General features: G+C 38.4%; 1 protein-coding gene across 2 annotated transcripts in view; it reads left to right on the forward strand.

Annotated features, from left to right (window-relative positions):
* Positions 1-15,880, forward strand: part of AGK (acylglycerol kinase) — an 87,982-nt gene that overhangs the window by 44,196 nt on the left and 27,906 nt on the right. For both annotated transcript variants that reach the window (XM_065938702.1, XM_065938703.1), the window contains exons 5-9: positions 233-308; positions 5,198-5,290; positions 6,890-6,922; positions 8,271-8,365; positions 13,052-13,121. In XM_065938702.1, coding sequence (XP_065794774.1) covers positions 233-308; positions 5,198-5,290; positions 6,890-6,922; positions 8,271-8,365; positions 13,052-13,121 — 367 coding nt within the window. The remainder of the gene's footprint in view (positions 1-232; positions 309-5,197; positions 5,291-6,889; positions 6,923-8,270; positions 8,366-13,051; positions 13,122-15,880) is intronic.

Raw genomic sequence — 15,880 nt, forward strand, 5'->3', positions numbered from 1 at the left:
AAGCATCCCATATGGATAGGGGCACGCTCCTGGAGGCCCTAGAGCGAGAGAGTCCGTGTTTCTACCCAGAGAAACTCATTACTCATCATTAGTCTTCCTGTGTTGAAGAAATAGAGGAAACCTGTGTTCTGTAGGCTGTTCCTTGTCCTCTTCTAGAGAAGATGGTTGGGCTCTATTTTCCCTCCTGATCACTCCTGTTAAAATATTTGTATTTTTTTTCCTTCGTTTACAGCAAAGCCAGAACTCTATTTGAAAAAAATGCTGCCCCGATTTTACACTTATCTGGCATGGATGTTACTATCGTTAAGGTGAGAATTGCTCTAGAGTGTTGATTTTATCCAAGCCACCCCTCCTTATAGCATATCCTGTTCTCTTGACTTCCTAGCGAAAAGTGTTTATCACGTAAGGAGGTAAGAACAGAGAAATCAACGTTGTGTTCTTCTTCTGATAATTAATACAATTATATTGTTTTTCCCAACCACTCTCAGCTTTTCATTTTCAGAATAGGATTAAAAGAAGCCATGAACTGGGTTCCTTTCCTCTGAAAGATAGGACTTGGAATGCTTGTCTCTTAGAAGATGAAAAGTTGTCATAGCTGTAAGAATTCCTCTGGCTCTTTAAAAAAAAAAACAACTTCAAGTTTGAGTAATTAATTTCTTGGCAGACAGGTAAACATTTTCTTTCTGGTGAGGAGTTATCTCTGGTGAGGAATTTTAAGTGGCAAAGCTTTAGAATTTTTGAGATTTCGACATGAAGAAAGGGGGTCAAAAATAAATGAGAGGGAATTGTGTACTTCAGAAGATGCCGCAAGGCTCCACCTTGTTGACTTTAAGTGCTGTATGTATGGTGTGTACACAGGTGTATGTATTTGGTAAAAATCACTGTGTTACCTGTTTTTTAAGTCTGTGGTTTACTGATTTTTCATATTACACACTTTCATTAAATCTTAGAGGTTGAAAGGTCGTTTAGTCCAATTGACCATGCAGTGCTGAACTCCACCGTGTCTGAGACATGGTCTTCCACGATGGGAGAGAGGGGAAGAGCACTGATGTTTATTTTAGAACCTGTAATGTATACTGCAGACTACATATAAGAGAGCTGGGAATGGTCACTTAAGACTAATACTATTTATCCCTGGAATGTTTGGTTGAACTCAAAAGTAGAACCACCTGGGCCTACTTGGAGCTTTCTTTGAAGGGAAATTTTTTTGTATGTATGTATTAAATTTCTTTAGTGCCTGTAGAAGTACATCAAGATGTTCTATTAAATTAATATTGGTAAGGTTAAAATTTTTAAAGGAATTTGTGCATTTCATCTAAGTTTTCAAACTAATAGAATCAAGTTGTTCATAAAATCTTCTTTTAAATTTCTGTACCATCTGAAATAAATCATTGTCATGCTGTATATTTTATTGTTTATCCATGCCATCTCTTTTTTAGCCTCCCAGTCATATGAGAGCTGTGTCAGTTAATCCTTGCCAAGAACCATTTTTTGGCCTGTTGGTCCCTTTATTTATGTTTGTTTCATTAAATTTCAGTCTGTTTCCTTCATTCTGCTTTCTTTGGATTTTTGTTTTTTTCTGCTTCTGCTGTTCTGACATTTTAACTCGAATATTTATTTCATTGATTTTCACCCTTCTTTCCTAGTGTTTGCTGCTTCAGCTGCATCCTAGAAGTTTTCATATATTCTCATTATCATTCATTTCTAAATATTTTCTAATTTCCATCATGATTTTTGTTTGACCTATGAGTTATTTAGGCATGTTTTAAAATTTTCAAATATAAAATTTTCCCACATCTTTTTGTTAATGATTTCTGATTTAATTGTGCTGTAGTCCAAGAATATAGTCTATATAATTCCAGTATTTTAAAGTTTATTGAAATTTGTTTTATGGCCTAGCTTGTGGTTTGTTTTCATAAATGTTTTATGTATGCCTGAGAAGAACAGGCGATATCAGTTACTGGGTGCCATGTTCAATATATGCCCAGTAAGTCAAGTCTGTTAATTGTGTAGCTCAAAATTTATACATCCTTACTGTTTTCTTCTGTCTTAACTATAGATTATTCAGAAAGAGGTGTTAGAAATATCCCCCGGATAGATTTGTCTATTTCTCAATGTAGTTTTATCCACTTTTGCTCTTTTATATTTTAAGACTGTGTCAGTAGATGAATTCACATTTCAAGTTATTTCATTTTTCTTACATTTTGAACCCATCATAGAGTGACCCTTTAGCATTAACGTTGTCTTTTACTGTGGTCTATTTTATTTAGTGTTATTAGTAACCATACTGGCTTACTTTGGTTAGTTTTTGCCTGGTATAATTTTTATTTATCTTTTTAATTTTAAGAAAGTCCAACTTACCAATTTTTTCTTTTAGGTTTGCTTTTGGTGATTTATTTAAAGACTCATCACCAAACCCAGGATCACCTAGATCCTCTAATACGTTATTTTCTAGAAATTTTATACATTTTTATTTGCATTTAGATCTGTGATCCATTTTGAGTTAATTTTTATGAAAGGTATAAAATTTGAGTTTTCTGCATCCTTAGGCCACTCTTTGTCCTTTCTGTTTGGTGCATTTAGAATTTTCCTCTTAAGGTTAGAGCCTCAAATATATCATCCCTATTAATGTAATCTTTTAAATTATGGTCTGTTAAATGTGTCAATGCCTTTTGAAATTTTGGTTCTTTCATTCATGTACTCTTTCCTATTTTTCACTTTTTTCTTGCAAATATTTGAGTACCCCAGGTGCCTCAGTGGTAAAGAATCCACGTGCCAATTCAGCAGATGTGGGTTTGATGCCTGGGTCGGGAAGATCCCCTGGAAAAGAGAATGGCAACCCGCTCCAGTATTCTTGCCTGGGAGATCCCGTGGACAGAAGAACCCGGTGGGCTACAGTCCATGGGGTCGCAGAGTCAGACACTACTTAGCAACTGAGCAACAGCAGCACCTCCTATAAAGTAAACTCTGTTCTAGGTATTGAGGGTAGAGTCTGAGCAAAACATTTTCCCTGTCTGTCCTCAGAGAAATTCTAAAGTGTGAAAAGAAGGGATGCACATGATGAACATATATAAATAAACTTACGATTTGTCAGGTGGTGGTGAGTGCCAAGAGGAAAAGTCAAGAGGGATAAAAAAAAGTAATGGGGGTGTTAGCTTAGTTCAGGAAGCCAAGGAAGGCTGTTCTTATAAGATGCCCTTTGAAAGAGACCTGGAGGAAATCAGAGAGTCATGCAGGGTGGGCGAGGGAGAGGATCCAGGCCCAGCATACTGCACGTTCAGAGGCTCTGCAGAGTATTTGTGGGTGTTTGAGGTAGAGTAAGAAGGCCAGTGTAGTTAGAGGAGGATGAGCAAGGAGAGACTGGCAGAGAGGATGAGGTTGGAGAAGTCAGGAAGGGCAAGATTGTCAGGTTTGTATCACTTATATATTCAGTAAATGACCTTTCCTCTCACTGTTGATCAAGTGTTATGCAGAAAAAGTCTGACCGGAGAGCCCTAAAGAAATGACATCAGGAATCTACCTACAATTTGATGTTCCCCTACTGGGTGCGTGTTATTTTGAGCATAGACATTCACTTGGTAATCAGTTCACCCAATTGTATTCTAGTGTATTGTTCCCACTTATCTCCACCTTGTTCCCAAGGATATGATCAAACAACTTGCCAGGTGCCTTGCTGAGGACCAGATAGAATGTCTGTTTGGATTCCCATATCGTTTATCTAGTAATCTGTCAAAGATGAGAATAGTCTGAGACGCCTTGTTCTTGGGAGAACCCTTGCAGATTACCAGTGGTCACCTATTTTGGGATATTTACAAAGCTTCCTTTTAAATTAGGATCAATGTACATTCTTTTTTTTTTTTTTTTTTTAATGAAATATTTGGATTGATCGAGCTCAATCACCACAGAGGCAACGATTTAATCAATCATGGGTATGTAATGAAACCAACGTAAAAACCCGAAGGGACGGGGCTCAGAGAGCTTCTGGGCTGGTGAACATGTGAAGATCTGAGAAGTGGTGTGCTAGAGAGGGCATGGGACGCCCCTCCCCACACAGTCGCCCCATGTACGTCTTCATTTGTTCATCTAGATCCTTTCTAATAAGCTGTTAAGTGTGAAAAAAAGATGTATTTGCAAATGTGTAACTGCAAAGCCAGTCATTTGATTTTTCAGGATAGAAGTAGAACCATTCATCATGAGATAAGATGATGTTAGTGTAGGGACTTCATTTTTTTTTTCTGTGTTGACTGTGGCCCAGATGCTTTAGCCCATCTGAAACCTCAGTCTCTTAATTTTTTGCCTATTAGTTTGTCTAGTAAAGTGTCCATAGAAGATAGTGTTTCCTTACTATTAACGGCATTACCTTTACATCTGTTAAATTTGGTTTTAGTCACTCTGTCGTGTCCAACTCTTTGCAACCCCATGGACTGTAGCCCACCAGGCTCCTCTGTCCATGGTACTTTCCAGGCAGGAATACTGGAGCAGATTGCCATTTCCTTCTCCAGGAGATCTTCTTGACCCAGAGATTGAATCTGCGTCTGTTGCATTGGCAGGCGGGTTCTTTACCAGCTGAGCCACTGGGGAAGCCATTATCTAGCACAGTACCAGTTAAGAACAGGTACCTCACTGTTTGCTTTTCATACTGCTTTCCAACAGTATTCGGGAAATCTCTTACCCTTTCTTCCAGTACACATGATTTCATTGATAAGGAAATGAAGATCTTGAGGGTTTAAAGCCACTCAGCTAAAAAATAGAGTTGGGGTTTAATCTGGGTCTCTTGGGGTCTCAAATCTGTGCTTTTTTCATTACATTTGTTTCTCCTTATTTGCATATACATTTGACCTCTTGCTTTCAGATGAAAGTCATTGGGTAAATGAAGTAATAGAATTTGCACTGGCCTGGAAATGAGTCCCCTGACTGGCTAACTGTAACTGAGACACATCAGTTTGAGTTTGAGTTTTATTTTAAAAGCAAGGAGCTGACTAGATGGTTTCTGAGGTCCCATCCAGCTCTAAACATATAAAACTATAAAAACCATATCTAGTTGCTTTAGCAGCTATTTAGTTTTTCATATGCATCAATTATATAGGATTTAAGAAAAGATTCAGTGCAAAACTGTAAAGAAACTTCTACATTTTTAGACCTCTGGGCTTGTGGCTCTAGGATGATATATTTACCAAAGTCTTCCTTTGTATTGCAGACAGATTATGAGGGCCAAGCCAAGAAACTCCTGGAACTGATGGAAAACACAGATGTGATCATTGTCGCTGGAGGAGATGGGACTTTGCAAGAGGTATGGCTGCTTTTCTCTCCGAAGCCATTTTGAAAATGAGGAAAATAGAAGTGAGATCTTAGAGCAGGGGCATAAAGTGATTATCATTTAAGGAAATGATTTCTTAGTAATCCATTCTTTCTAGCATTGTTTCTTTGTGAAGCAAGCATAGCATTACATTTTTCCTTATGGACTTTTATTTCATTGCTTTGTATAAATTCTGAACCCAGCACATAGAAAGGTTTCCGTTCTATCAAATTGAAGGTGGATAAAGTGAAATAAAACAGGGTACAAAATGGTGCTGGGTGTGAAATGCTTTTTACATTTTTACGACTCTTCTGCAGTAGCCCTGTTTATTATGGAATCATAGTTTGAATTATGGGAAGGTTTCTTGTAAAGCTTAAATAATGATTCCTTTTTTAAAAGAATGCATCTGTCCATTCTCACATCATTTCCATCCTAGGTAATGTTATCTCCTAATGGTACCTTTAGAGGCAGAAGTTTCCATGTTCTAGTGTGTGTACTGCCTTTGTTCTGCAATCCCTTTTCCATATTGCTTGCCTGGGACAGTAAGTATATTGCCCTGGGAATACTCTTCTCTTCCAGGGCAATAAACTAGAACCTTCATTATGTATTGGAAGCCCCTGAAGAGCCCAGTGGGGGGGGGGCCTCCCACTCAGTCACCCCATCCTGTGTAAAAGTTGCATCTGAACCTCATTTCTCGCCTTTTGCCTCTGCCTGGTGGTTTCCTCGGTGTTTATGGATCAAGAGCTGCCAGCAGGCAGGGCATTGTCCTGTGTTTAATTTAGCAACCATGTGCGCCTTAGTAAGCTGCTTTTTAAAAGGCTGTGCTAATGATCTTGTAATTGTTTTTATGGCTTTTTAATGAAGTGTGAAGAAAACAGATAGCATGCCAACAAAGAATGAAGTGGGCCACATCAGAGCCCCATTTAATCCAAAATTCAGGGAGGCAGGAGATGGGGGAGAAGATTGGCGTCAGCCTTGACTTTACAAAATGTTTTTAAGAAAGATACCAAATTGTGTATCTGGTATGATCTATGCATAAAACTATACCCCAATTAAAAAAACAAAGAATTGGAGAGAAATGTAACAATGTAAACAACTCACTAATGATGTCTGGTGGGTTAATGAGGAAGTATTCTTTCTTCAGGTATTTTTTACAGTTTTTACAAGACTTGTGTGTTATAGTTTAAAAGTGAAAAGTAAATTATGCAAAAATTCAAATTAAAAATGTCTTTTTATAGAGGGAACACAATTCCCCTTGTCTTTGTATTCATCGATAAGAAACATTTATTGAGAGCAGGCTTCTGAGTGACCCATCTTATTGAACTTAAAACATATTTTGCTAATATAATGTGGAGGTTTTACAATTATTTTCTCTTAGTCTTTATAGTCCTATTGATGCTAGGTGAAGAATAAAACCTAATTTAGCTCTGATCCTATTGGAGAATGGTTTGTGTTTTAAGAACCAATACATCTTTTGACATAGTTTCTAGGAAGAAAACAGGAACAAGTTTGTGGTCCATGAAAATTGAATCCAATTATTTTATGATAAAGGAACTACAAGGTGTTTATAATAATTTTTAAAAACATTTTTAGGTTATTACTGGAGTTCTTCGAAGAGCCGATGAGGTGAGCTTTAAGAATAATTGCATTTTGACTTTACTTTCCTCCTCTTTCTTTATTCCTCCCTTCCTCACTCCCTCCCTCCCTTCCTCCCTATTTTATGTTTTAAGGTGGGAACAAGCTTCCTTGGATTTTAGAAAGTAAAATCTGCCTGTCATAGAACACTTCTATTAACCCGTGGTGGACTTTTCTGCTTTGGGAACCTAGAATATCCAATGATTTTTTTTTTTTTTTTTTTTTTAACCAAGAGTTGTTTAAACTATAAAATTTCCCTATAAAATCTTTTTCTCAAAGGATTCCTTCATTAATAAACCGTGGTATATTCATATGTTGGAAGCCACACAACAGTTAAAATGAATGAACTAGGCTTACAAACATCTATGTGGTAAATCTAAAAATATTCAATAAGAAAGTTAGGTTGCCAAAGCATGTTAATGCATTTCTACAAAGTTTTAAAATTCAGAGAACAAAGATACTGTTGATGGACACATCAACTTTGTAGTCAAAGGGTGGAAAGGAACTGTACAAAGTCTATGATAATGGATGGTTGGTTTCCTTTGGGGAAAGGAAAGAGGAAGAGAGTAAGAAGGGACTTGACCTGCATCTGCATCAATTTCTCTCTTAAAACTGAAGCAAATAGGGCAAAATGTAATATTTGCCAAATCTGGGTCTTAGTTACATGGGTGTTTTGAGATTATTTTATCCACTTTTCTACAATAAAGTATTTTAAATAAGAAATACAACAGAGAAAAGAAAGTAACCACAAGGAAGAAGATCCTTCGCAGTCCCTTGGTTATGATAGATTGAGCTCAAAATAGTCTTTAGAACCTTACGGTATCTATTAGGATTTGTAGCATTTAATTGAGTCCTCTGCTCTGCCATTCTTCTGCTACTTCACCTTGCGTATTCTCATAGTCTTGTTTATACTTGTAATAGTTTACAAGGCAGTTTCACCTGTCCTCAGTCACCATACCAATGTCAGACATTTTTAACTGAATTTTATCTGCAACTTTGTCAAATAGTGTGGCAACATAATACAGTCTGTCACAGTCATGCAGCTATGTAATATCCAAGACACTCATTTTCTTAACCAAATTTCTTTCAACCCATTGCTATTAGTGAGTATTGAAGTATTTCTTCTAAATTTGAAGTTTTGTTGTTTTCATGAACTGCCTTGTTCTAGAAACTGCTTCCTCAGGATTACCTTGATGGCTGGTCTAGGGGCGTGGGAAGGAAGACAGGGAGGCAGGGCCAGGGTCACTTACTTTGTTTTATGGACACGTCTGTGCCTCTTTGTTCAATCTCATTTTCTGACCATAACAATAAAACTTCCCTCTCATTTTCTTCCCCACAGGCTACCTTCAGTAAGATCCCCATCGGATTCATCCCACTGGGCCAGACCAGTAGTTTGAGTCAGACACTCTTTGCCGAAAGTGGAAACAAAGTCCAGTAGGTCGTCAATGTGGGATGGTAGCATTTGTGGGTGAGAGAGTCTGGGAATGGCAGATCTGCATGTGTGATACAGTTTTCCTTCTGAGTTTCGCTAGCCTGAAACTTCAGATCATTAAGGAGGAAGAGATCAGAGTTCAAGCTTTTGGTTGATGGGGAAGTTTCTCTGTTGGGTGGTGGGACCCTGGTGACCTAATATTAAGTCGCCAGGTGAGGTATGGCTATGAATACTGATGTCCTTTTGTCTCTTAAGATAGCTCTGCTGTTCCAAGCATACTATTTGTGTGTTTTTGTGTTGTAAGATTCTCTGGTGAAGACAGATTCGCAGTGCTCATTTGTTTGCGTTAAGTATGCATGATGACAAATAGCAAATCCCCCGTGGAGACCGAGCCAGCAGCCTTGGCTCCATTACCTTGATAATATAAGTAGCTAAAACAGCCAAATATAGTTACCCCCTTTAGGGAATGCCCAAAGTAGAAAACAGTACAGAGAAAGTAGACAGAAAGCAGTGCAGCCCTGACATCTAAATTAAATTGCTGTGAGTCTACCATTGTCTTCAGGAGTCAGGCAAATTGTTACCATTGCACTTTTCTTTTGAAAGCATTATGTAAACAAAAATTGAGTCTTTCAAGAAGATGGGAATCTTGAATTTGAGTCCTGACTTTGATTAAAAATAGAATCTTGGACAAATCATTTTCAGGCTCTCATTGTAGGTTGCCTGATCTTTATTTATTTTTTAAACTCTTTATTTTGTATTAGGATATAGCCGATTAGCAATGTTGTGATAATTTTAGGTGAATAGTGAAGGGACTCAGCCATACATATCCATGCATCCCTTCTCCAAACTACTCCCTGTCCGGGCTGTCACGTAACACTGCGCAGAGCTCTGAGCTGTCCAGTAGGTCCTCGTTGGCCATCCATTTTAAATGCCTGATGTTTAAGGAGTTGTGACACATTGGAGAGGTCAATAAATAGTGTTTATTGAATGAATGAATTGAAATATTCTCAAGGCATTTCTGTTTATAACCTTCCAAAATCAGTGACAATAACAGTACGCAGGTGACTTTCTCTTTTGGATTATTTTTTTGTTTCTGCTTTGGGATTTTTCTTTTAAAGTGTAATGGACATACAACCTTATATTAGTTTCAGATGTAAAACACAATGATTCAATATGTGTATACCACCAGGGTAAGTATAGTTGACATCTGCCACCAGACAATAGTTACAGAATTTTTTCCCTTACAATGAGAGTTTTTAAGATATGCTGTCTTTAAAACTTTCAAACATACAGCACAGTATTAGCATTCGTTGCCATGCTATACCTTCCATCCCCAGGACTTACTTATTTTGTAACTTTTGACTCCCTTCACCTATTTTGCCCACCTCCCACACCCCACCTCTGACAAACACCAATCTGTCCTGTGTCATTTATGAACTTTTTTTTTTTAAGATGCCACCCACATATAAGTGAGATCATATAGTATTTGTCTTTCTCTGTCTGACTTCACTTAGCACAACACCCTCCAGGTTCATCCGTGTTGTTGCAAATGACATAATTTCATTCTTTTTTATTGTTGAATACTATGTGTGTGTGCACGAACATATACATGTATCACAGATTCTTTATCCATTCACCTGTCAGTGGACACTTAGCTTGTTTCCATATCTTAGCTATTGTAAATAATGCTGCAACAAATATGGTGCATATATCTTGTGAGTTAGTATTTTTGTTTTCTTTAGATAAATAGCTAGAAGTGGCATTGCTGAATTGTATGGTAGTTTTGTTTTTAATTCTTTGAGGAATCTCCATACTGTTTTCCACAGTGGCTGTACCAATTTAACATTCCCACCAACTGTGAAGAAGGGTGCCCTTTTCTCCACATCCTCTATAACACTTGTTATCTCTTATCTTTTTGATAATAGTCATTCTCACAGGTTTAAGGGGATATTTCTGTGTGTTTCAATTTGCTTTTCCCTGAAGTTTCATGATTCCGGGCCATCTTTTCATGTACCTGTGGCCGTCTGTATGTCTTTGGAAAAATGTCTGCTCCAATCATCTGCTCATTTTTCAAGTGAATTTTTTTTCCCTCTGTTGAGTTGTATGAGATATTTATGTTTTGGATGTTAACCACTTAGAAATACATGACTTGCAAATACTTTCTCCCATTCATCAGGTTGCCTTTTCATTTTGTTGCTTATTTCCTTTGCTCTCCAGAAGGTTTTTAGTATGGTGTAGTCCCACTTTTTTATTTTTGCTTTTGTTGCTCTTGGTATCAGGTTCAGAAATCATCACCAAGTCTTAGGTTGAGGAGCTTACCCTTTGTTTTCTTTTAGGAGTTTTATGGTTTCAAGTCTTATTACATTCAGGTCTTTAGTCCATTTTGAGTTTATCTTTATGTGTAGTGTAAGCTAGTGGTGCAGTTTCATTCTTTTGCATGTGGCTGTCCAGTTCTGCTTGGGGATTTTGAATAGACTGGTTTTATGGATTTATTATTGCTGTTTAATTTTAGGAGTCATCTTATATCTTTCAACAATTCAGTTCTTTGTTTTAGATAAAAGCCTTGGTCCGTATATCACAGATTAGGCACACATGTAGACATATACTAATAATACCAGGTCTTTATTAAAACGTCCCTCATGCCTCAAGTCTTCATCTAATTGAGAGTATCCAGCCCTTTACCAGTCTTCCTGCAGCCGAACGTGGCATTTCATTTTGCTGTATATTTTTCCCCAGTCTAGAATTTCTGAGGGACAATAAATATGGCAACCAGTGAGTTAAACGTTTCTGCTTGTCGGAGACAAATCCTGTCTGGTTCGGGTCTTGATCACTTGTGATAGCTGGTCTTTCTGCCTGTCAGTGTAGATTATTCGAACTGCTTGCCAGCATCACCGAATATGTCAGCAATGCAGAGGCAGACGGCGTTCCTGGGAGAACCTTTCACCTATCCAAAGCCAGGGTCTAGGCTGGGCGCCCACCCTCAAGGCCTTAGATAGCCCTCAGTGTCTTGAGAGCTGATTTTCCCTGTAGTTAAACAAATGTTGTTGCTGCTTCTATTTATAATTTGAAGATTTTTAAAACTTAATTTATAAGCATGCCCCAGGGCTCTTAGGTAATTAAGTCGGTCTGCCCTGGGTTCAGAATTTTGTAGACCCTCTTAACATGGCAGGTGCCTGAGGCTATTTAAAAGAACAAGGCTTTGCTTTTTGCATTGCTGTCAAGATTTGTTGTACCATAATTACTACAGAAGAAAAAGGAATTTTGAATTCGGAATGTTGCAGATAAATAATCCTAAAAAATAGCTATTCCATGCTATAGGGCTGCTTTATTTAGAACTTTCAGTTATTGCCAGAGGATGACAAATTTAAGGTTGCATGTTAACCATCTTCTGCCAAGCAATTTTGAAAAAAATTAATATGGAAAGGCATTTTTCAGATGGAACATTTTTTAAAGATCAGCCTCTCAAAAGCACTTCTTAAACCTCTTAATGTGCTAGGTACCACTCAGAGCAAGCATGGAACTTGAGGATTCTTTCTGATAGCTTACTTTGAAATTAATATATTCATATCGAATTAATCTGAACTGGTGATCATGCATCTTGCTATCTCCTAAATTGAATCTCATTTTCTAGACTTCTACCTGCTTCCCACATAACATCTGTCTTGGAGGGGAAAATGGGATAAAGAGAAATTTGAGAAAGTAAATGAGGTTGTTTCTTAAGTTTCAGCTTGCTTACTAGGGAACCCAGAATGTCATTCAAGCATTAACGTGTATATTTTGAGGATTTATTATATTTTTCTAAAATAACTACAACAAATCCTGTCCTTTATTTTTTTTTTCTTCTTTTGAATGTAATCCCCATACCAGAGATACTTAGTAGCTTTTTATTCTTTTTAAAAATAACATTATTTATTTATTTTTATTTATGGCTGTGCTGTGTCTCTGTTGCTGTGTGGACTTTTCTCTAATTGCAACAAGTAGGGCCTACTCTCTAGTTGCATTACATGGACTTCTCATTGCGGTGATTTCTCTTGTTGTGCAGCGCGGGCTCTAGGGCACATGGGCTTTGGTACTTGCGGCTCGTGAGCTCAGCAGTTGCGGCTCCCTGGTTCTAGAGCAGGGGCTTGGGAGTTGGGGCACATGGGCTTAGTTGCTCTGCAGCATCTGGAATCTTCCTGGATCAGGGGATCGAATTCATGTCTCCTATACTGGCAGGCGAATTCATTACCCCTGAGCCAACTAGTCCTGTCCTTTAGTTATCCTTCAGGTTATCAGAGTAAAAAGGTATATGGTTTTTGAAGTGCTTGACTTTGTTACAATGAATGAAAGATGTTATGTTATTTATTTATCATAATTTCCAATGATAAGAGTTGGACACAATGTAGACCCTCTGTAAGTGTGAAGTATATAAATGATTGAAGTAAATAAATGATATAAATAAATAGATTCAGATAAACTTCTCTTTGCTGAAGCCTTCTCTTTGAGTCTGTATCGGAGCCTTCCACTCTATTTGTATCAGCAATTCTTTTACACTCCTTCGCTCTACTTTCTTGGGGGTATTTCAAAGGAGTATGTCTTTTCCCTGATTCAACTGTTAGTACTCTGGGCAGGAATGGTTTTGTGTGTGTGTCTTGGGGGACTGTTGTCTATTTTTCACAACATGATCTTTCCTTCTTGTTATCTTTTAGACATATTACCGATGCTACACTTGCCATTGTGAAAGGAGAGACAGTTCCACTTGATGTCTTACAGATCAAGGTAAGGAGGTCTTTTCATCAGAATTTGAAAAAATTACAAGCTAATACCTATTTAAAAAAATAAAATGTAGTAGTTCAAATAATGTTAGAATGAAACCAGTTCCTCTTCTTACCCTTTCCTATCTGAAGTAGAACCCCACAGAGAAAATAATTTTACCTGGTTGTTCTAGTTGTTATCACTAATTAGTATACCTATGATGCTGTTTTTTAAAATTGTAGTTTAAGAAACTCCCACAAAACTTGAAATTTGCATCATAACCATTTTTCCATGTATAATTCAGTGTAGGAGGCGTCCCAGGTGGTGCAGTGGTAAAGAACCTGCCTGCCAATCCAGGAGACACAGGTTCAATCCCTGTGTTGGCAAGATCCCCTGGAGAAGGAAATGGCAACCCACTCCAGTATTCTTGCCTGAAAAATTTCGTGGACAGAGAAGCCTGGTGGGCTCTGGTCCACAGGATCACAAAGAGTCAGACATGGTAGAGCGACTGAGCACGCAGACACAGTTCAGTTTAAGTGCATGACGCCATGTGTTGGTTTATCAGTTTTAGACCTTATCTCTTGACCTCTCACGTATCAGAAGTCCTCTGTATCACCTCTCAATATAGTTGTATCATGATTTTTAGTTCCTCTGTTGATTATGTTTGACCCACAAGTAATTTTTTTTATCTTACCTGGTGGTTTTGAGTACTGAAAGAGCTAATAAAAGCACTCGGGACAGCACCTGGTTTCATCTTTTGTGTTTATATAGTGGCTATCTCCTAATCTCATGTTCTGCCTTGGGCAGAACCCTTCTCATGACCCTTCTGTCCTCTGGAGGGCTTTCTGTTGGGAATTCAGGTTATTTTATTTTCTCGTATTCTCAGCTCTCTGAAGAGCTGAAGAAAAATTATGATTCTGTAGATTATCAGGCTTTTTCTCAGCTTTAGGGTGGGAACAATCTTTTCTGTTGCTTCCTATATCTTTTGGGTGGCCTAACATTTTCTTAGTGATTTGTAGGTGAACTCATAAATTATTCTAGAAATACATTTGCTGACTCTGCCCACTGAAGGGGCTTAAGACAGTGACACCAAACAGCAGTGAGCATACCTGGCACCCAGATTTCGGTCTCTAAGTACTTTCCCTAATAAAACTTACCAGTACTCTATGCAGAGATGTCTTTCAGTGGCAGGGCAAGAGCAAGGCAAAGAACTACTCAAAAACTCATGGGGACAACACTGAAATGACATAGGAGCCAGCCTGATGGTATCCTTCATTGTCATTCACTCAGTTGTGTCCGACTCTTTGTGACCCCATGGACTGCAGCACGCTAGGCTTCTGGGTCCTTCACTATCTCCCAGAGCTTGCTCAAACTCATGTCCATTGAGGTGGTGATGCCATCCAGCCATTTTGTTCACTGTCGTCCCCTTCTCCTCCTGCCTTCAATCTTTCTCAGCATCAGGGTCTTTTCCAATGAGTTGGCTCACCGTATCAGGTGGCCAAAGTACTGGAGCTTTAGCATCAGTCCTTCCAATGACTATTTAGGACTGATTTCCTTTAGTACTGACTGGTTTGATCTTTCAGCTCAAGGGTCTTGAGAGTTCAAGACTCTCAAGAGTCTTCTCCAACACCACAGTTCAAAAGCATCAATTCTTTGGTGCTCAGCCTTCATTATGGTCCAAATCTTGCATCCATACTTAACTACTTGAAAAATTACAGCTTTGACTGTATGGACCTTTGTCGGCAAAGTAATGTCTGCTTTTTAATATGCTGTTGAGGTTTATCAAAGTTTTTTTCCAAGGAGCAAGTGTAGTTTAATTTCATGGCTGCAGACACCATCTGCAGTGATTTTTGAGCCCAGGAAAATAAAGTCTGTCACTCTTTCCTTTGTTTCCCCATCTATTTACCATGAAGTGATGGGACTGGGTGCCATGATTTTTGTTTTTTGAGTGTTGAGATTTAAGCCAGCTTTTTCACTCTCTTTCATCAAGAGGCTCTTTAGTTCCTCTTTGTTTTCTGCCATAAGGGTAGTGTCATCTGCATATCTGAGGTTATTGATATTTCTCCCAGCAATCTTGATTCCAGCTTGTGCTTCATCCAGTCCAGCATTTCTCATGAAGTACCCTGCATATATGTAAGTTAAATAAGCAGGGTGACAGTATACAGCCTTGACATACTCCTTCCTCAGTTCAGAACCAGTCCATTGTTCCATGTTTGGTTCTAATTGTTGCTTCTTGACCTGCAGGCAAGTTTCTCAGGTAAGCTGGTCTGGTGATCCCATCTCTTTAAGAATTTTCCACAGTTTGTTGTGATTCACACAGTCAAAGGCTTTAGCGTAGTCAATGAAGCGGAAATAGATGTTTTTCTGGAATTCTCTTTGCTTTTTCTGGAATTCTCTTTGCTTTTTCTGTGATTCAGTGGATGTTGGCATTTTGATCTCTGGTTCCTCTGCCTTTTCTAAATCCAGCTTGAACCTCTTGACGTTCTTGGGTCATGTACTGTTGAAGCCTAGCTTGGAGAATTTTTAGCATTACTTTGCTTTAGGCTTCCCTGGTGGCTCAGACGGAAAAGCGTCTGTCTGCAATGCTGGAGATCCGGGCTCGATCCCTGAGTCGGGAAGATCCCCTGGAGAAGGAAATGGCAACCCACTCCAGTACTCTTGTCTGGAAAATCCCATGGACAGATAGGCTACAGTCCATGGGGTCGCAAAGAGTTGGACACGACTGACCAACTTTACTTACTTTTTGCTAGTGTGTGAGATGAGTGCAGTTGTGTGGTAATTTG

The sequence above is a fragment of the Muntiacus reevesi genome, chromosome 6 (genome assembly GCF_963930625.1).
Source record: "Muntiacus reevesi chromosome 6, mMunRee1.1, whole genome shotgun sequence".
NCBI lineage: Eukaryota > Metazoa > Chordata > Mammalia > Artiodactyla > Cervidae > Muntiacus > Muntiacus reevesi.